This window comes from Diceros bicornis, chromosome 28, assembly GCF_020826845.1.
Source record: "Diceros bicornis minor isolate mBicDic1 chromosome 28, mDicBic1.mat.cur, whole genome shotgun sequence".
Classification (NCBI taxonomy): domain Eukaryota; kingdom Metazoa; phylum Chordata; class Mammalia; order Perissodactyla; family Rhinocerotidae; genus Diceros; species Diceros bicornis.
This window is the reverse complement of record NC_080767.1, coordinates 31,756,294-31,777,784: the sequence shown is the minus strand read 5'-3', so window position 1 is coordinate 31,777,784 and position 21,491 is coordinate 31,756,294. Positions and strand designations below refer to the sequence as shown.

The 21,491-nt window shown below is 35.4% G+C and overlaps 1 protein-coding gene across 5 annotated transcripts in view; it reads right to left on the bottom strand.

The window, feature by feature from the left end:
- Positions 1-21,491, bottom strand: part of RABGAP1 (RAB GTPase activating protein 1) — a 159,525-nt gene that overhangs the window by 89,506 nt on the left and 48,528 nt on the right. For all 5 annotated transcript variants that reach the window (XM_058523986.1, XM_058523985.1, XM_058523983.1 and 2 more), the window contains 5 exons: positions 20,847-21,004; positions 10,285-10,395; positions 9,824-9,890; positions 9,021-9,123; positions 7,904-8,073 (listed from right to left, as the gene is read on the bottom strand). In XM_058523986.1, coding sequence (XP_058379969.1) covers positions 7,904-8,073; positions 9,021-9,123; positions 9,824-9,890; positions 10,285-10,395; positions 20,847-21,004 — 609 coding nt within the window. The remainder of the gene's footprint in view (positions 1-7,903; positions 8,074-9,020; positions 9,124-9,823; positions 9,891-10,284; positions 10,396-20,846; positions 21,005-21,491) is intronic.

Here is a 21,491-nt window from a genome sequence, read left to right as displayed (position 1 = left end):
GCAGTTCACCTAGAAATTCTTCTGTGAGTAATAGTGACCAGAGCAATATTGCCTTTTGAAGTCAGATAAACATAAGAGTCAAGAACTAGACCCCACTTGTAAGTTAAGAACTCCAGCTATCAAAAATGCTGTTCATTGTTGAAGCTAGGTATTAGTACATGGGGGTTCATTATACTATTCTTTTTATTTCTATGTATTTTTGAATTTTCTGTAATAAAAAGCTTTATAAAAAGCATTCTTAAAAGACAAAAAAAGAAAGTAAACTCAAATAAATGGAAAGAGATCACATGTCCTTAGATGATGACTCAACACCGTAAAGATGTCAATTCTCCCCAATAAAAATATCGATAATTTTTTTCCAGAGCTACAAAAGTTGAATCTAAAGTTTATATGAAAAATAAACAATTACAAATATCCAGCAAAACTCACAAAAAGAAGAACTAGGGAGGGAAGGCAGCCCTAACCAGATATTAAAACATACTATTAAGTCTACTTAATTAAAACAGTATGATATTGGTACATGAGTAACATAACCAATGGAAAAGAATGTAAAAACCAGGAAGAGGTCCAAATACACATGAAAATTTGATATATGATAAAGGTGGCATCTCAAATCACTGGAGGAAAAGTAAGACTTTTCAATGACTGGTGTGGGGACAAGTGGATGGCCATCTGGAACAAGATTAAATCAGATCCATACTTGACACTGTATCCCAGAATAAAATACTAATGACTCAGAGATCTAAAAGCAGTAAAATACAACCATATAAGTGATAAAATAAAATGTGTCAGTTCCTTTATTACTTGGGAGTAGAGAAAACATTTCTAATTATGACCCCAAATACAGAAGCTTTAAAGAAAAAAATTGATAAATTGAAGTATATAAAAAGAAACTGCAAGGCAAACAAGTCCAAAAGACTCATCATAATTTAAGTAAAAAGCCAAGTGACAAACCACAAGTATTTGCAACTTATATCTTTAAGTGTTAATCTCTCGAATACACAGACAGCTTCTAAAAATTAAGAGGAAAAAGGCCAAACCAAAAAATATGAAGAGACAATTTATAAAAAAGGAAAAGAAAAACCACCCTTAAACATATGAAAAAATGCTTATTTTCCTTCACCAGAGAATAAATTAAAACTACTATCAGATTTTTTAAATCTGACAACATACTCCTGACAAGCCTGTAGAGAAACAGGTACTTTCATACTCATCTGATCTCTATGGTTACAACCTCTATAGAGGGGAATTTAGCAAATATAACAAGATTACATATGCAAAATTACCTCATGTGCCAGTGATGCTGCTAACAGCAATCTACTCTAAGATGCACTTTCAGAAAATCAAAACGACACATGCACGAGATTCTATACTGCAACATTATTTGGAATAGCAAATGATTGGGGGGAAAAATCAAGTATGCACCAATAGAAGACTAGCTGAAAAGATCATGTTCATCCAAATAACACAGTACTATGCAGCCATTACACAAGGAGGAGGAAGACTATGAACTGATGTGGAATGATCTCCAGGGTATAGAAAGTTAAAAAAGCAAGGTGCAGAACTGTATGTATGTTATACATATCTTAGATTCTGTTTAAAAAGGTAGTTAAAAATATATAGGAGTATTTTATTGTTTTCACAAAAAGAAACATTGGAAAAACAACCCAGAAGCCAATAATAATGGTTCCCACGGCTTGAGGGGAGGGAGAGGGGAGGGAGATACAAACGAAAGTATACATTTTTACATAATTTTGACCTTTGTATCATATAAGCACTTTAAACATTCAAAAAATAAAACAAACCTAAAAGGGGAAAAAAATACCCTAAGCCCCAAATTGAAAATATGGAAACAAACGAACCTAACTGTGTGTCAAATGGTAACATAACTACAATGAAAACAAAGGAATATTCTAAGCAACTTTTGAACATAATACTGATTTTATAATCTTACTGGAACATGTTCAAAGGACAAAAAATGTTCCATAAAATCTTAAACTTCACTCAACAGTTTTATTATTAATTACAACAGTGCTTTTTTAAAAAAAATCTATATCAACAAACGGGAATTTAAAACTTTACAGATTCAAATAATTTCATATTATATATCTCCATTTTTCATATATGCAGAATGAGAAACATGCAAAAATATATAGGTATTACAATTATAGTAATAAATGTTTCTCCCAAAATTTGTTTAAGCGTCTATGGAAAAGGTCACAATACATTAAATATTTTGGAAACCTTTTCATTTAGAAGTTTACATACTGATTTTTATATACTGATATTAAAGTATGGGTTTCATCTCCAAGAGAAAGAAACTCGTACAACATAAGTTGTATATAAATTGGAGGGTGGCATTGTATATATCTGAGAAATGGTACAAGTTTATTAATCGTTGCTTAATTATCCCCACCCGTAACTGCATTAAAATATAAGCTTGTCCTCACTGGAATTTTAAATAATTGAAATCTGTATTTCACAAACCCAAATGATAGTACCTTTCCTCAAAAGACATTTTACAAGTTTATAAATATTTTGTTATAAATTTGCTAGGAGCAATAAAATAAAAATCACATATTAAAGGTGTTTCCTGCATACTGATATTTTTAAATTCTCTGATGAAGTAGGATAAAGCAAATAAATATATTACTGCTACTGTAATTAAGATATTCAATATTATAAAATATATAAATGTAAAAGAAGAAAACCTTGTAATGTTAAATTACTATTGAAAATATGTGAAAGAAATCAATTAATTCAGGAAGGATCATCCACGGACGCTAAAATCATTAGTTAGAAAGTTGTTGAGGAATAAGATATTTGGAAATTGCTGAAGTACCACCCTAAAGATTACTTGCTAAATGCAAAGAAAAAACTATTTTGACAAAGGAGAAATCCAGTGGTCACCACCTTAACCAAGTGATCACATTTCCCAGGAATAGTGGAACAGCCTGATATCATGTGCCTCCAGATTTAGCAGTTGAAGAGCTCTGGTATAGAAAGCATTTTCCTATTTTTTATCTTGAGAAGTACAGTGGTTTACTGCATAGGTTTGCATGTGCCTGCATACACACAGACAGAGCAAACAGAAATAAGAGGCCCAGGTTTCCCATACGGTTATACTAATTAATCGTCTATCTAACATCGGCCACATCACTTACTCTTTCAGACATCAGCTTCCACATTTATAAAATAATAATTTTATAAAAGATTTTAAGTCCCCTAAAGTCTCTTTGGCAACAAAATTCTATACTTCTATAGCTTTAAGAACGCTTAGTTGGTCTTTTATTCACCTTATGTTACTGCTGGAAAATCTAGTTTTTGGACCATTTTCTTACTCTTTCAGTAAATGATATCTGAAAATTTAAACCTAAGAAATCAATCTTTTTTTCCCCACTAATTTTGAAAGTTTCTTCTCTGATATGATGCCATCTTAATATAACAATCCTCACAGTTGGGAAGGCTTCCAGGCTAAAAAGGAGTTACTGAGTCACCAGATGATTTTAATGAAAAAAAAAAAAAAAAAAAAAGAATCAATTTTTAAACATGTATTTTAAAAAACATTTCTATAATTGTTTTCCCACACTGACAGCAATACACAGAAACTATACATGGTGTATTTTAAAAATTTGGTCTGTAGCACTGTTTCCTTTTCTGTCTAATGAGAACTGCATAGAGGTTAAAATTTTAAATTATGCCTAATTTGATTTAAGTATCCTAAAAATACTCTTATAGAAAGAAAGATAAAAGGAGAATGTGGAAAGAACTCTGGCTGAGACTCTTACAAGGCTTAGGTACGTACCTTCTTCACACAATATTCCGTAACATCTATTATTTTACATCTTTGGATCTATAAAATGAGAATATGATCCTCACTGGATTACTATAAAAATTACAAAGGACAGAAAAAGTGAAAGTAGCTAGCAGAGCAATGAACATAGTAGGGCCTCAATTAGTGGTAGCTGCTATTATTTTTAATGACATGAATGTAAAAGAGGGAATAAATAAACTTAGTTTATTATGTTACATGGGATGAGATTAACAGTGCTCTAAGACAGCAAAAAGTTATTCAAATTCTTCACACTCACGCTCTCTCCTTTCCCACTCCCTACCCCACACACAAGTCATCCCCACCGCCCCCAATAAGACCTATCCAAATAAGGAGAAAAATGAAAGATTATGCTCAGGAATTCCCTGCCCTCCTCCCAGCTTCCACATATAAACTTCTGCATTTTGCAAAGAAAATACTGACAACTCAGCCTATGTTTGGCTTGTAACCTTAACAGAGAGTCTAGTGCAGTCTATCAGGCTATGTCTCAAGCAAACATATGTTTTTGGCTGGTTTACCGTGCCAAGTCATTTGTTAGCCTAATTAGATGTAATATGCTAGACCAAACCACAAAAGTAATATTCCTGTCAATTCATGCAATCTTTGAATTCAAGGTTGTGTAACATAAGACTTCAAGGGAAAAGCAAGATCCGGGTATCTTATTTATGTTCGCTAAGATAAGATTAAAGACAGAATTCTAATAAAAGAGAATATTTTTTTACATAAAATTCATACTAAAAACATTATACCATTAATTTTTATTTATTATCTCTTACTGTAGAAACTATTAAGAGTCATTTCCATTCACTCTCTAAACTTTTAAAACGATGCCTGTAAACTGGTTTTCTTTCTGAAGCATTCTTCCCTTGAGGCTGATCCTCTAAATCATCAATGCTCTTCTGATTTCATGACTTAGTGTTTTTTATTTTTCCTCTGTCCCACTGAGGTTCCACAGTCCCTCTCAACCATAGCAGATAAAATATATGGAGAACATACTATTTGCCAGGAACTACTCCAAGTGTATTGTATAGTTTCTCACTTAATGGTACAATAACACTATGAGGAACAGTCTACCACCACCATTTTTCAGCTGAGTAAACTGAGGCTCAGAGAATTGAAGGAACTTGCTCAAAGTCATAAACCTCATCAATCGTAAGATCCACGTACTCTCACTCGAAAGCCAAGTTCTACATGACAACCCTATGCTAATCCTCTACTCTTGCCACAGTGAAGAGTTGGGAGAACAGTGCTGGGACCCAGGTTTACTTTCTGTCCTTAAGACAACACTGAAAAGAAACCTCTATTCCTGTTCTGCTTGCTACCCATTTCCAACTATAACCAAAACAGCTAACTTGGATACAGTGGAATCAAAATATTTATTGCTATAGAAAAGTACATTCAAGTAATCCACATACAACATTACAATTTTGTATAATGGAAGAGCAAAGTTACAGGTAAATAAAATCAACTCAACAAATATTTATTGAGAACTAAACTCTAGATGCCTAGGATAAATCAGTGAACAAAACAGATTAGGAATACTGCCTTAGTACAGGTCTATAATATGGAAAACAGATAATAAATAAAACAAAAATAAGTATATTATGTGTTATACTGGAAGATAATAGCCTTGTAAAAAATTAAAAATATATCAGTTAGGGGGAGGGGGATGGTGGTACCAGTGGAAGAGTGGGCAAATTGCAGTGTTAAATGGGGTAGTCATGAGTTGCTGAGAAGTAAATCTGAGCAAAGTCTTGAAGAAGATGTGGACTTGAAGGAGGTAGGCAGAAGGAACAGTTAATAGCAAAGGCCCTAAGAGCATGGTTAGAGCAGAGGAGGCAAGCAAGAAGGAAGAGTAGTAAGAAAGGAATTAGTTTACGATCTAATAGGCAGCATCAGATAAGGTCTTACAAGCTACTGCAACTTTAGCTTTTATGGAGTAAAATTAGGGTTAGAGGGTTTTGAGCAGAAAAATGATGTGATCTGACCTTAGGCTGCTATTTTAGGAATATATCAAAAGGGGGCAAAAATAGAAATAGGGAGATGAGTGTAAAGGCTACTGCAATAATCCAGGTAAAAATGATGATTCAAATAAGGTCAGTGTAATCTAGGTGGTAAGAGGGTCAGATTCTAGCTATGTTTTGAAAGTAAAGAGAATTTCCTGACAAACTGCATACGGGGTGTGAAAAATAAGAGTAAAATTTTTGGTCTAAGCAACTATTAGGAGAAGACGCTCACGAACTGAAATAGTAAAGACAGGTAGGTAGAGCATTTTAGGGGTAGGAGATGAGATAATGAGACCTTTTTGGACATAGTAAATTTGAGATGTCCTGAAAGCTAAGTGAAAGAGGGATATTTAAGGAGGACGGACTGAGCATCTAGACCAAATGCTACTGACAGGTCAAGTAAGATGAAGACTCAGATTGACCACTGGATCTAGCAGTTTAGCTATTTGTGAACTTGATTTCTTTCAAGTTTTGATACAACGGAAAGCAAAAAGAAGAGCAGTAAGTAGTGGGGCAACTGGGGCCAAGGAAAGCTAAAAGAAGGGAAGAGAGATTTCATCTGTTTGCCACTACAGGAAAAACAGAGAATGGAGTTTGACTTTGACCAAATTAACTGACAGATTTTTTTTTTAATTGATTCTCAGAAGATCATAACAGAGTCTCTATAATCTATCATTAAAAATGTCTAATATATAATCCAAAATTACTAAATAGACAAACAAACAGGAAAACGTGACTCACTAGACATTAGAATTAGCACTCAAGGATTTTTAAAGTAGCTTTATTATAATTATGCTCAAGGATATAAAAGAAAAAATGCTTAAAATAAAAGAAGAGGAAACCTTATAAAAAAAAAAAAGTATAAAGAAGAGAACCAAATGGACACTCCAGAAATAAAAAATATAAGATCTGAAATTTTTACAAAATTCATTGAATGGGCTTAACAGCAGATTGGAGGTGACAAAAGAAAGAGTCAAGTGAACTTCAAGACAGGTCAATAGAAAGTATCCTAATTGAAGGAAAAACAGAAAAGAAGATTTGAAAAACTAAATAGAGCCTCAGAGCTCTGCAGGATAATATTAAAAAATCTAAAAAATGTTTAAGTAGAATCCCATATAGAGAGAAAAGAGACATGAGGCAGGAAAAAAAGTTGAAAGAAATAATGGGCCTGACTGTCCTCAAAATTGGTAAAGAAAAAACAAAACATAAATTTAAAAATCCAAGAAGCCCAGCAAATCCCAAGCAAGACAAACAGAAAGAAAACCACACCTAGGCACATCATAGTTAAATGTCTGAAAACCAAATATAAAAAATAATCTGAAAAGCAGCCAGAGAAAAATGACTTATTACATACATAGGAACAAATATAAACACAAGCTGACTTCTCAACAAAAACTGTGGGAGCCAGAAGACTGTGGGAGGATACCTTTAAAGTGCTGAAAGAAAAAAACTGTCAACACAGTAGTCTATATCCAGTGAAAATATCCTACTGGAATGAAAGTGAAATAAAGACATTTTCAAATAAGGAAGTCTAAGAGTAAGATAGTCTAAGATAAAAAATTCTTTATTAGATCTGCACTAAAAGAAATGCTAAAAGTTCTCCAGGTTGAAGGCAAGTGAGACCAGATGGAAACTTGCTTCTTCAGGAAGAAATGCAGAGCAACAAAAATGATAAATAGATGGGTAAAAATAAAAGACAATTTTTCCTCTTAATATATTTAAAATTGGGCCGGCCCCATGGCTTAGTGGTTAAGTGCGTGCGCTCTGCTGGCGGCCCGGGTTCGGATCCCGGGCGCGCATTGACGCCCGCTTCTCCGGCCATGCTGAGGCCGCGTCCCACGTACAGTGACTAGAAGGATGTGCAGCTATGACATACACCTATCTACTGGGGCTTTGGGGGAAAAATAAATAAATAAAATTATAAAAAAAATATATATATATATATTTAAAATACATGACTATTGAAAGATCTAATGGATAGCTTAGATTAATGATAAATCAGCTTCAGAAGTGGTTTCTCCTTTTTTATTCCCCCCTCCACCATATTTACAGAAAAGTACAGTACCTGTTTTAGTTTCAAAAAGAAATTTTCAGTAGTACTACGTTTACTGAAGGGCCAGAATAATCTCTCATTAGGTGAGCAAACTCGGACTTTTGTCTCTAGGAGAAATCGAACAGGCTCTAGTACTTCTGTTATTACCAAATCAACAGCTGTGGTCATGAACAGCACTTTATCTAGAGAGGGAGAGGAGAAACAAATTAAAAAAAAGGAACTATATTTCCTCATATGACTAATGTAAAAGTAATTACTTTTATTACAAACTTTCAAGATATCTTAAAGTAATCCATCAATTAAATAAAAATCTAAAATAATCAGATAAATTGCTGTTTTACAAGTTTTTTTCTGTATTGAAGAATTCTTTTCTTGGGTAGACTCCTTGAAGAGCAATTAATAAGTGACAGCAGTATGCACTTTAAAGCTTATGAAATGTACTGTCAGGTTATTTTGCAAAAGTGGCATATGGCGTTTTTATGTCACTCTCACCAACACTGGGAATTGTCTTTTAAAACCTCGGTTAACAATAGTAACTGTCTATTATCTTTTATCCATTTATCTATAGTGCTATGAATAACAAGAAAAAATGAAGGAGAAAAAAGTGCATTCTCAATTAAGAGTCACTAGTCAAGCAAATCATGTTACATTTTTATGGTAGAATATCATGCAGCCATTAAATGACATTTAGGAAGAGTATGAACTATCTTGAAAAAGGTTGTTTATGCACAGAATATCTGAAAAGCCACAAAAGAAACTGGTCACAGTGGTCTCCTTTGGGGTGAGGCCCTGGGGACTGTGGTAGACTTTTACTTTTCCTTATACATCCTTTGAATTTTTAACCATATGTGCATATACTATCTCTTCACAAAAATAAATAAAATTTAGAAGTCTGTAAATAATTACCTATATAGAAAAGGAAGCAGGGAAGGAAAAAATGAAGGAGAGAGAGGGAGGGAAAAATAAGTGGGGAAAAATGATACTTTGTTTACAGGCCAAAGTTAATAATAAACTCAAAGAACTACTCAAATTCTTTGGTTAGGCAAACACTGAAATAAGTGGTCCTAAGGTGTGAGTATCTTCTTGGGACTAAAATTTCTGTTCTCATGATGTCAGCAATTTACATCACCTTTAGGAGTTTCTTCATTTACAACTTGAAAATGGGGGGATTTTGGATTCCAACTCCCAGTAATAACATAGGACTTTCCATCTGAACTTTTGCCCATAGATTCCTAAAGAAAAGAGTAAAACCAAACATTAGTGCCAAAGTAAGTGAACAACAGCTAACCCCATTTTGCTGCCTTTAAAACATAGGAGTTATAAAAATATAAAAGAATAAAAGAGGATCATATATTTAAGAAAAAAAAAGGTAGGAGTGTTATGTGAATGATTACAGTTAAAATTAAAAACATGCCAATTATTTGTGCAATTGTTCCTGAAAAGTTATAGGTAAAGCAAATGCTTGTAAATCATATCAAATTGTAGAAATATTAGGAAAACTTACTATCTAAACCTATGATGAATTCTTCTGTCAAGTGAATAATTACCACATATATTTTAATTATGAAAATTAAGGTTTTCATATAATAGCAATACTACTAATACCACCTGCTTTTATAGAGCTCATGACAGTTTGCAAATAATTTTCTCACAAATTTTCTCCTTTGTTTCCCACATCAACCCTACACGATAAACAAGAATTATTCACTATTACACAGTCAAGAAACTGAGGCTGAGAATAAGTAGGTCTAAGATCAGACTAGTAAATAGCAAGTCAGAAATAAGGAAATTCCCTTATCTTTGTTTATTGTTTTATAGCTTACAAGAACACCTTCATAAACGTGCTTTAACATTAGGTTCAGATAAGGTTAAAGTGAAACAAACTTTATCGAGGAATTAGTGTATAACCTTAAAAAAAAAAGTAATGCTTACCAAATCTAACAAATGCATGTCACTATTTCGTACATCTTTTCCAGGGCTAAGGAGAAGACCAAAACACCTGCAAAAAAAGAACTGCATAAATTTGGAAAAAAGATGACACAAAAAAGATGTTTGTTAGGTCACTTAAAAAAAATTCTTATTGATGGAAAAAAGGACACATTAAAATTATCAATAAATTAAAATTGCCAAAATAATCCTTACTTCTTTAATTGAGATAAGCAAATTCTATGTTTGCCTTTTATTATCACATAGTTGAAGTCAGCATATTAGCTTAAGAATTACGGGGGATAATTCAAAGTGAATGAAGTACTTGCTTCAATAATCATAAGAATTCCTTAGGGAACAAAATATTTTACAATTACATTTTTGAATACAGCACAGGACTATTCCAATAGATTGATAAAAATTAAAATTTTTATCTAATTTAAGCTAAACTTACTAAAAATGTTTACCTTTCAATGGCAAGTTCTTTATTAGTTGTTTGTTGCACATAGATGACAATCTTCTTATCAATTCCTTGGCGTAGTTTAAAGCACTGTCTGTCCTTATCTTTAGGAACTGCACTGTAGAACAATGTATTTCATTAATTTTCCAAAGTATTTTCTTGTGACATACACTAGAAAAATTTCTGTTATGATACGAAAACCAGGCACAGAAAACAATTCTTTTCTGTGCCTGGCTTTCAAATCATAACAGAAATTTAAAAATCATCTGCCTCTTGATGTGAAAATATCATTATTACTACATGTAATCCACTATACCATTTATAAAAGCTAACAAAACCACTCCTGGGGCCAGCCCGGCGGCACAAGCAGTTAAGTGCGCGTGCTCCACTTCGGCAGCCCAGGGTTCGCAGGTTCGGATCCCAGGTGCGCACCAACGCATCACTTGGTAAGCCATGCTGTGGCGGCATCCCATATAAAGTAGAGGAAGATGGGCACGGATGTTAGCTCAGGGACACTCTTCCTCAAGGGAAAAGAAAAACAAAACAAGGAGAGGATTGGCATCAGATGTTAGCTCAGGGCTAGCCCTCCTCACAAAAAACAAAAACAAACAAAAACACTTCTGGTGATGTCAGCGTCATGGCGGAGTGAGGTTTCCCGTAAACTCTTCCCCTGATAAGATACAACAAAAGGAACAGTCACGGACCAACAACAGAATCCTAGATGGCGAAAATCAAGATCGGAAAGATACACTGGACATCTGAGAGGGGAACGTGCTGGGCCCCTGGAGGAAGTGAGGAGAGGTAAGGAGAACTCCTCTCCCTCTCCATTAGATCAGCGATCCCGGACACCATGGCTCCCAGAGAGGGGGGAGGGGCGGCCCTCTGCAGGGAAATGGTAGCTCTTTGGGATCTCTCAGCCAGTGGGAAACTCCCACACAGAGGACTCAGAACTGCTACAGGGTACCATCAACATCTGAACACCCCAGGAGAGCGGATAACGAGGGGCGAATGAGAAGCCCCCCACACCAGGGACCCAGCGGGCAAAACGGAGAGCCCCGCCGCGTGCCGCAAGCCGGACCCTGCAGCTCAACCGACCAGACCAGACCAAGCAACCGGCGGATCGCAGCAAACAGCCAGGGCAGAGCGCAGGGGGCTCAGATTACACAGCCCTTTACCCCTACACAGTGGCAGCGGGTGGAAATTGCAACCAGATGTTTCCAGGATGAGGAAAAACAAAGCCAATACAGGAACCACAATGCAAAGGTACATGAAATCACCAGACCAGAAGGAAAATGACAAGCACCCAGAAACCAACCTTGAAGACACAGAAATCCATAATCTAAACGACAGAAATTTCAAAATAGCTATCATAAAAACACTCAACGAAATACGAGACAACACAAATAATTCAATGAGATTAGGAGTTTCTTCACAAAAGAGATTGAAATCATAAAGAAAACCAATCAGTGCTGATGGAGATGAAGAACACAATGGAGGAGATAAAGGAGAATCTGGAATTTTTAAAGAACAGAGCTGACAATATGGAGGAAAGAATTAGCATTATAGAAGATAGGAGTACAGATATGCTCCAGATGGAAGAGGCGAGAGAACTAAGACTACAAAGAAATGAAAAAAGTCTCTGAGAAATATCTGACTCGATTAGGAAATGTAACATAAGAATTAAAGGTATTCCTGAGGGAGAAGAGAGGGAAAGAGGACCAGAGAGCCTATTCAAGGAAACAATAGCTGAGAACTTCCCAAATCTGGGGAAAGAACAGAAAATACCAATAGGCAAAGCCAATAGATCACCTAAATACGTCAACAGGCAAAGGTCCACTCCACGACATCTAGTGGTAAGGCTGGCCAACGTCAATGACAGAGAAACAATATTAAGGGCAGCTAGACAAAAACAAAAAATAACGTACAAAGCAACGGCCATCAGGCTCTCAGCGGATTTCTCAACAGAAACTTTACAGGCTAGGAGAGACTAGAATGATATAGTCAAAATACTGAAAAACAAAAACTTGCAGCCAAGAATACTCTATCCAGCAAAAATATCCTTCAAATATGATGGAGAAATAGTAACTTTCCCAGATAAACAAAAGCTAAGGGAGTTCATAGCCATGAGACCCCCATACAAGAAATACTCAAGAAGGCCCTCAGGCCTGAAAAAAAGAAGAGAAAGGGAATACAAAGCTTGGAGCAGGGAGAAAAATAGGTAGACAATCTCAGAAAAATAGCAGATCTTTACCGGAATAGGTTAGCAACCACTTAAATACCAAAATCAAAGATCAAAGGAAGGAATTCACCAAAAATAAATTTAACCTCATCACTGTAAACACACACCCACAACACAAGATAGAATAAGGTATAACAAGAACGACTTAGAAGGGGAAGAGGAAAGTGATTGAACTGACTTAGTATAAGGAAATAGGAGGCCATCAGACAATGAACTATCTCATACACAAGATTTTTTACACAAACCTCAAGGTAACCACTAAACAAATAATCAAAACAAAATCACATATGATAAACAAAGAGAAAACTAGAAGAGTCATAAGACAGAACAACCAAACTGAATTGGCAGTCCAAAACAAATGGGACAAGAAACAAAGGAAATCCAAAAGAACCGGAAAATAAGTGACAAAACAGCAACATGAAGCCCTCATATATCAATAATTACCCTAAATGGAAACACAGTGAACTCTCCAATCTAAAGATACAGAGTGGCAGGACGGATTAAAAAGGAAGACCCAACAATATGCTGCCTCCAGGAAACACATCTCAGCTCTAAAGACAAGCACAGGATCAGAGTGAAAGGATGGAAGACAATACTCCAAGCTAATGGCAAACAAAAGAAAGCAGGTGTTGCCATACTCATATCAGACAAAGTACACTTCAAGATAAAACAGGTTAAGAGAGACAAAGAAGGGAAATATATAATGATAAAAGGGACACTCCACCAAGAAGACATATCACTTATAAATATATATGCACCCAACATAGGAACACCCATGTACATAAAGCAACTATTAACAAACCTAAAAAGAGACGTTAACAACAACACAATAATAGTAGGAGATCTTAATACCCCACTTACAGCAATGGATAGATCATCCAGACAAAAAGTCAATAAAGAAATAGTAGACTTAAATGGAAAACTGAAGGGCCGGCCCCATGGCTTAGCGGTTGAGAGCACGCGCTCCGCTACCGGCAGCCCAGGTTTGGATCCCAGGCGCGCACCGACGCACAGCTTCTCCGGCCATGCTGAGGCCGCGTCCCACATACAGCAACTAGAAGGATGTGCAACTATGACATACAACTATCTACTGGGGCTTTGGGGAAAAAAAGGAGGAGGACTGGCAAGAGATGTTAGCTCAGAGCCGGTCTTCCTCAGCAAAAAGAGTAGGATTAGCATGGATGTTAGCTCAGGGCTGATCTTCCTCACAAAAAAAAAAAAAAAAGAAAAACTGGACAAGATGGACCTAGTAGACATATACAGAGCACTCCATCCAAAAACAGCTTACTACGCATTCTTCTCAAGCGCGCATGGAACGTTCTCAAGGATAGACCATATGTTGGGAAACAAAGCAAGCCTCAATAAATTAGAGAAGACTGAAATCATAACAACAAGCATCTTTTCAGACCATAATGCTATGAAACTGGAAATCAACCATGCAAAAAAAACTGGGAATGTGACAAAAATGAGATTAAACAACATGCTACTGAACAACCAATGGATCATTGATGAAATTAAAGGAGAAATCAAAAACTATCTGGAAACAAACAAAAATGAAAATATGCCATACCAAACAACATGGGATGCAGCAAAAGCGGTCCTGAGAGGGAAACTCATAGTGATACAAGCCCACCTTCACAAACAAGAAAAAGCCCAAATAAGCAACCTCAAATTACACCTAACAGAGCTAGAAAAAGAAGAACAAAGCCCAAAGTCAGCAGAAGGAGAGAAATAATAAAAATCAGAGTAGAAATAAATGAAATTGAGACCAAAAAAATAGTAGAAAAGATTAATGAAACAAAGAGTGGGTTCTTTGAGAAGATAAACAAAATCGACAAACCCTTAGCCAGCTTACTAAGAAACAAAGAGAAAAGGCTCAAGTAAATAAAATTAGAAATGAAAGAGCAGAAATTACAATGGATACCACGGAAATACGGAGGATTATAAGAGAATACTGTGATAAGTTATATGCCAACAAATTGGACAATCTAGAAGAAATGGATAAATTCTTAGACTCATACAACCTCCCAAAACTGAATCAAGAAGAAATGGAGAATCTGAATAGACCAATAACAAGTAAAGAGATTGAAATAGTAATCAAAAACCTCCCCAAAAATAAAAGCCCAGGACCAGACGGCTTCTCCGGTGAATTTTACCAAACATTCAAAGAAGATTTAATACCCATCCTTCTCAAAATATTTCAAAAAATAGAGGAAGATGGAACACTTCCTAAATCATTCTATGAGGCCAACATCACCCTGATACCAAAGCCAGACAAAGACAATAAAAAGAAGGAAAATTACAGGCCAATAGCACTGATGAACATAGATGCAAAAATCCTCAACAAAATATTGGCAAACCGAATATAGCAATACATTAAAAAGATCATACACCATGATCAAGTGGGATTTATACCAGAGACGCAGGGATGGTTCAACATCTGCAAATCAATCAACGTGATACACCACATAAACAAAACAAAGAATAAAAACCACATGGTCATCTCAATAGACGCAGAGAAGGCATTTGACAAGATACAACATCCATTTATGATAAAAACTCTCAACAAGATGGGAATAGAAGGAAAGTACCTCAACATAGTAAAGGCTATTTATGACAAACCTACAGCCAACATCATACTCAACGGGGAAAGACTGAAAGCCATTCCTCTGAGAACAGGAACGAAGCAGGGCTGCCCACTCTCACCACTCCTGTTCAACATAGTACTGGAGGTTTTGGCCAGAGCAATTAGGCAAGCAAAAGGAATAAAAGGAATCCAAATAAGTAAGGAAGAAGTGAAACTCTCACTATTTGCAGATGACATGATTTTATATATAGGAAACCGTAAAGAATCTGTTGGAAAACTATTAGAAATAATCAACAACTACAGCAAAGTCACAGGATACAAAATCAATCTACAAAAATCAGTTGCATTTCTGTATGCTGATAACGAACTAACAGAAAGAGAGCTCAAAAAGATAATACCATTTACAATTGCATCAAAAAGAATAAAATATCTAGGAATAAATATTACCAAGGAGGTGAAAGACCTATACAATGAAAACTACAAGAAATTATTGAAAGAAATCGATAATGACATAAAGAAATGGAAAGACATCCCATGCACATGGATTGGAAGAATAAACATAGTTAAAATGTCTATATTACCTAAAGCAATCTACAGATTCAATGCAATCCCAATCAGAATCCCAATGACATTCTTCACGGAAATAGAAAAAAGAATACTAAAATTCATATGGGACAACAAAAGACCCCGAATAGCTAAAGCCATCCTAAGAAAAAAGAACAAAGCAGGAGGCATCACAATCCCTGACTTTAAAACATACTACAAAGCAACAGTAATCAAAACAGCATGGTACTGGTACAAAAACAGACACACGGATCAATGGAACAGAATTGAAAGCCCAGAAATAAAACCACACATATACGGACAGCTAATTTTCAACAAAGGAGCTAAAAACATACAATGGAGAAAGGAAAGTCTCTTCAATAAATGGTGTTGGGAAAACTGGACAGCCACAGCCACATGCAAAAGAATGAAAGTGGACCATCTGCTATTGCCATTCACAAAAATTAACTCAAAATGGATCAAAGACCTGAAGGTGAGACCTGAAACTATAAAACTCATAGAAGAAAATATAGGCAACACACTATTTGACATTGGCCATAAAGGAATCTTTTCGGAAGACATGCCTACCCAGACTAGGGAAACTAAAGAAAAAATAAACAAGTGGGGCTTTATCAGATTAAAGAGCTTCTACAAGACAAACAAAACCAAAATCAAGATGAACAGACAACACACCAGCTGGGAGAGAATATTTGCAAAACATACATCTGACAAGAGGTTGATCTCCATAATATATAAAGAATTCACACAACTGAACAACAAAAAAAACAAACAACCTGATCAAAAAATGGGCAGAGGAAATGAACAGACACTTCTCTGAAGAAGATACACAGATGGCCAATAGGCACATGAAAAGATGTTCAACATCACTAATCATCAGGGAAATGCAAATCAAAACAACACTAAGATATCATCTCACGCCCGTTAGAATGGCTATAATCACCAAGACAAAAAATAACAAATGTTGGAGAGGACGTAGAGAAACAGGAACCCTCATACACAGCTGGTGGGAATGCAAACTGGTGTAGCCTCTATGGAAAACGGTATGGAGATTCCTCAAAGAATTAAAAATAGAGATGCCCTATGATCCAGCTATCCCACTACTGGGAATCTATCAACAAACCTGAAATCAACAATCCAAAGAGGCTTACGCACCCCTATGTTCACTGCAACGTTATTCACTATAGCCAAGAAGTGGAAGCAACCTAAGTGTCCCTTGACTGACGACTGGATCAAGAAAATGTGGTACATATATCTACAATGGAATACTACTCAGCCATAAAAAAGGACAAAATCGTCCCATTTGCAACAACATGGATGGGCCTGGAGGGTATTATGTTAAGTGAAGTAAGCCAGAAAGAGAAAGACAAACACTGTATGATCTCACTCATATGTGGAATATAAACCAACACATGGACAGAGAAAACTGTATTGTGGTTACCAGGCGCAATGGGGGTGGGGGGTGGGCACAAGGGGTGAAGGGAGACATACATGGTGATGGACAAACAAAAACGTACAACCCAAAATTTCACTTTAAAAACTATTAAAACATCAATAATAATAATAAAAAAAAACACTCCTATGCCCCCTAAAATGTGGCTTTAGTTTTTTCTTTTTTGTTGCTGTGAAAATTAAATTAGATATTTGTAAAGCACCTAGCATGGCATTAGCACACAGGTGCTCAAAAAAATGTTAGTTTTCTTTTCTTTCTGTTTAGTCACCTGTTTTTACAAATAAATTATTACCTCAGTTGTTTAAATATATAATGATGAAAAGATACTTAATCATAGATCTCTGAATTTCAAAACAAGATGCCTTCAAAAAATGACAGAGATGAGGAAGATATGGCCAAAAGTAAGCTGTTGCCTAACACTTCCTGTAAGCAGTGATAACCTTATTGTAAACTTGTGTAATAACTATAAAAATAATAGTAATGATAAAGTTAAACATCAGCTTAAGAGCAAAGTCGAAAATATTCTTAAAATGACATTTTACCAGAACAATCCTCTAGTCTCCAACACACCACTTTCGTTAGCTCCTATGTTCTCAAAGGCAAACATCTGCCTATGGCAATCAGCTGATTTGCAGCAAATCTAAATTGTGTCTTATTACTGTACAACTTTAAGATAATGGCAACAGAACCATTAGAAGATACTATATAAAAGGCTACATGAGAGCTCCGAGTACCTACTCAAACTAAAAAGTGGCTCTGAAGAAATAAAATTAGTTTGAAGCCCATCTGCTCTTATATAGTAGCCAATTCAAGAACATTTTATAACATCGAGATTAGAAAATCAAAGAATCTTAGTAAAGGAGTCTAGAAACGTCAAACATGTGCAAAGAAAAACTTTTGCATACCAAACGGTTAAATATTTGTGGCTGACAGAATTTTCACTTATAAGGATAGGGACAGGTCTCAATTTTCAACTCATAATAGATATACAAGTCTCTATGTGCTGTGGAGGCTCAAGTACAAATAAATATACTATCTCTCAGCAGTATTCAAAACAACAACGGATATAAAGTTGTCTCTGGTGTCCTGAGTCTGAAGGACAAGGAAAAGATACATTTACAGGAAACAGAGCAGAGAATCTAAGAACTGGAAAAGCACTTCACTTGATGTCAAGGGCTCTAGATTATATTTCTGGTCTTGTCACTATATCATTAAATGGATCCAACCAAGTAATTTTACATTAATTCCTACTGTATAAATTAAGAAACTGAAATCCAGGCTTCACTTCCCTGGGTTTCTTTACCTATAAAACAAGACAATATCAAATACCCAGTCTATCCAATGGGGTTATTTGGTAGATTAAGACAAAAATGAAGTGCTTTTAATGGTATAAATGAAAATGCTCCAACTTCCTAACAGCTAAATTGAAAGGGAAGTTTCTAATTTTAATAATTTAAGAATTATACTTTTGCATAAATGAAAAGAAGAGCATTAATGCTTGCCATAGCACTTTGTGTGTATTTCCGTATGGTAAAACCACAATCTATCTTGTGCTATGGTTAATTACATACAGATATATTTCTTGGAGAGGTGGTAAGTCATATGGGTATACTATTCTATTTTTTTTTTGAGGTATAATTGACGTACAACATTATATTAGCTTCAGGTGTACAACATAACGATTCGATATTTGTATATATTGCAAAATGTATCGTATTTTAATCTGGTCAACATTTAATTTTCACTTTTTAATTTTGCTATTATATACAGTGTTAAGGGGAACATTCATGTTGATAATTCTTTGGGCACCTCAATGATTATTTCTGTAGATAAATTCCTAGACATACTATAGAATCACTGGATAAAAGGAATTGGCATTTGACAAGTTCAAATCTGACCAAAAAAGGCATACTTTTTTCAATGACTTCATCACTATATTAGGTTACGCAATATCATTCACTACTATAAGCTACAAATTCAGTAAAACCATGCAACAAAAAGAGAACAAAGCCCTAACAGATATGAAAAGCAAATCTGACCATCCAGGGATTTTTTGTACAGCATCTCCTTGGTATGAAGGTGAACAGAACAGGGATGTTTGTGATAGCGATTACTCTGTCTTGAATATGCCTGACCTCAGAAGGAACAGAAGTTATCTAGCGCTTCTCTTCTGAGATCTTAGAAATCTTTCCTATTCATAATTGGAATTTACAAACAGGATCTACATAAATATCTTCACTAAAGGGAAAAAATACAGTTTAAAGAAACTGTTTTGTTTCTTAAAAAGGAAAAAAGTTATACAAAATTTATACAAACTTTGTAGATTACAAAGTTTACAGATTATAATTTCCACTTCCCACAGCAGGAACGCATACTGCAGGGAAGCATCACATCACAGTGCTGCTGTGAGAAGAGAAATATAGCTAATGAGAAAGTAGAGAGCACAATGCCTCATACTTGAGTGCACAAATCAAAGTTGAAGCGGCATTGTACACTAAAACAGCCACCAGATGGCATGACAATTCCAAAGTCTTTGAAGGGAGACCAAGAGTTATCAGTTTTCCAAACAACCCAGTCATTATGCTTTTTTATTTAAAACCAAAATATTAAAAATGATTCATGTTTTGATGTAATTTCATTTTACCCATTTTATGAGGCAGTCATAGAGGAAAGAGACTTCTATATGCAACTACTGATTATGATCCCCAAAAGCACCCTTTTGTGATTTGGGCTATGGAGGAAAAAAAAAAGAAAAAGTCAATCATCTTGCGACCATAATATTTTAAAGTTAGAAAGGATTTTAGAGTCTAACCACTTCATTTTATAAATAAGGAATGTACTGCCAGGAGATGTAAAGAAACTTGGAAAAGGTCACATTGTTAACAGCAGCATAATTAAATGAAATCTAAGTTTTTATTTCTATTCCAGGGTTTTTTTCACTACTCAAAGAAGTATCATTTTACTTAAAAACCAAAACCAGTTATTTGTGACCCTATATGCAAAGTTAGACTTCAGACAGACCTCATTTCTCCCCTTCCAATGTGTTCAGATAAACTTTAATGGTAAAACCCAATTTTAATAGCCTTAAGATCTTTAGATTATTAAAACAAACCAACCAACCAAAAACAAAACAAAACACAAAAAACCCCAGCAAAACAAATATAGAAATTCAGGTGATTTGGCTTCTGTCATACTTCACATGAGGAGTAGGTCAGTTACTTTGAGACTGGCTAAAAGAACATGGTAATATGATATGTTTTCCCACATGAAAGAATTTTATTTTTTTTTTGCGAGTAAGATTAGCCCTGAGCTAACATCTGTTGCCAATCCTCCTTTCTGCTGAGGAAGACTGGCCATGGGCTAACATCCGTGCCCGTCTTCCTCTACTTTATATATGGGACCCCTGCCACAGCATGGCTTGATGAGTGGTGTGTAGGTCCATGCCCAGGATCCAAACCTGCAAACCCTGGGCCGCCACGGTGGAGTGTCCGAACTTAACTACGCCACCAAGCTGGCCCCAAGAATTTCTTTATTGTTTTAAAATTCTTCCAATCTTGCCTCTGCAAATTTGCCTATGTCTTTTCCTTTATTACTTACAGTTGAAAAAAAACTCTACCTACAATCATTTCATAGTACGAAAGGTATATAACCTGACCTAGAGTTTCCCCTGAACCACAGATAATACAGCATGTTAATACAAACCCAAGGAAAATTAAAAAGATGCCCTACCTAAAATAACCTTTACCATCATCTTCTTTTATTTCTAAAGACACAGAGAAGGTAAAGATGTCACTCTCAGGAGTCTGGGGTGCAGCAGTTGCTGAAAGTGGGGTCTGCTTGGCAGAACGGCGGAAAGCAGTGGCAAAACTGTAAAGTATCCGGCTTACCTACAACCAGACATGTTAGGAAATGGGCTGTTATGACACGAAATAAAATACTTTTATTAAGGCTGAAGGTTACCTACTCTGTTGGGGAGAGTAATTCATCTTTCCGCCATTGATTTCTGTTGGTAAATTATCTAATTTGTTATAAAGCAAACAACAGTAAAGATGGCCAGAGAAGGTGTTTTAAAAAAGAAACGGTGTAAATGCTAGAAATCCAAGTGAAAAATTATTTCCTAAATTGTTAGAAACTATCTGAATATACTTATTACAATAAAAATAATCTTACAAGTTTAGCTCTAAAAGAACAGTTTGCAAATATGTCACTGCTAGAACCAAGATGTCTATCTAACCCAATCAAGAAGCAGCCAATGGTCTCTCTGACACTCTTAGCAACAAAAATGTTCTGGTTAACCAAACTTTCAGTTTATTTCAGTCCACAAAGCTGGAATAAATAAAACACTAGCAGAGAATTCTATTTGGCTTATAAGTG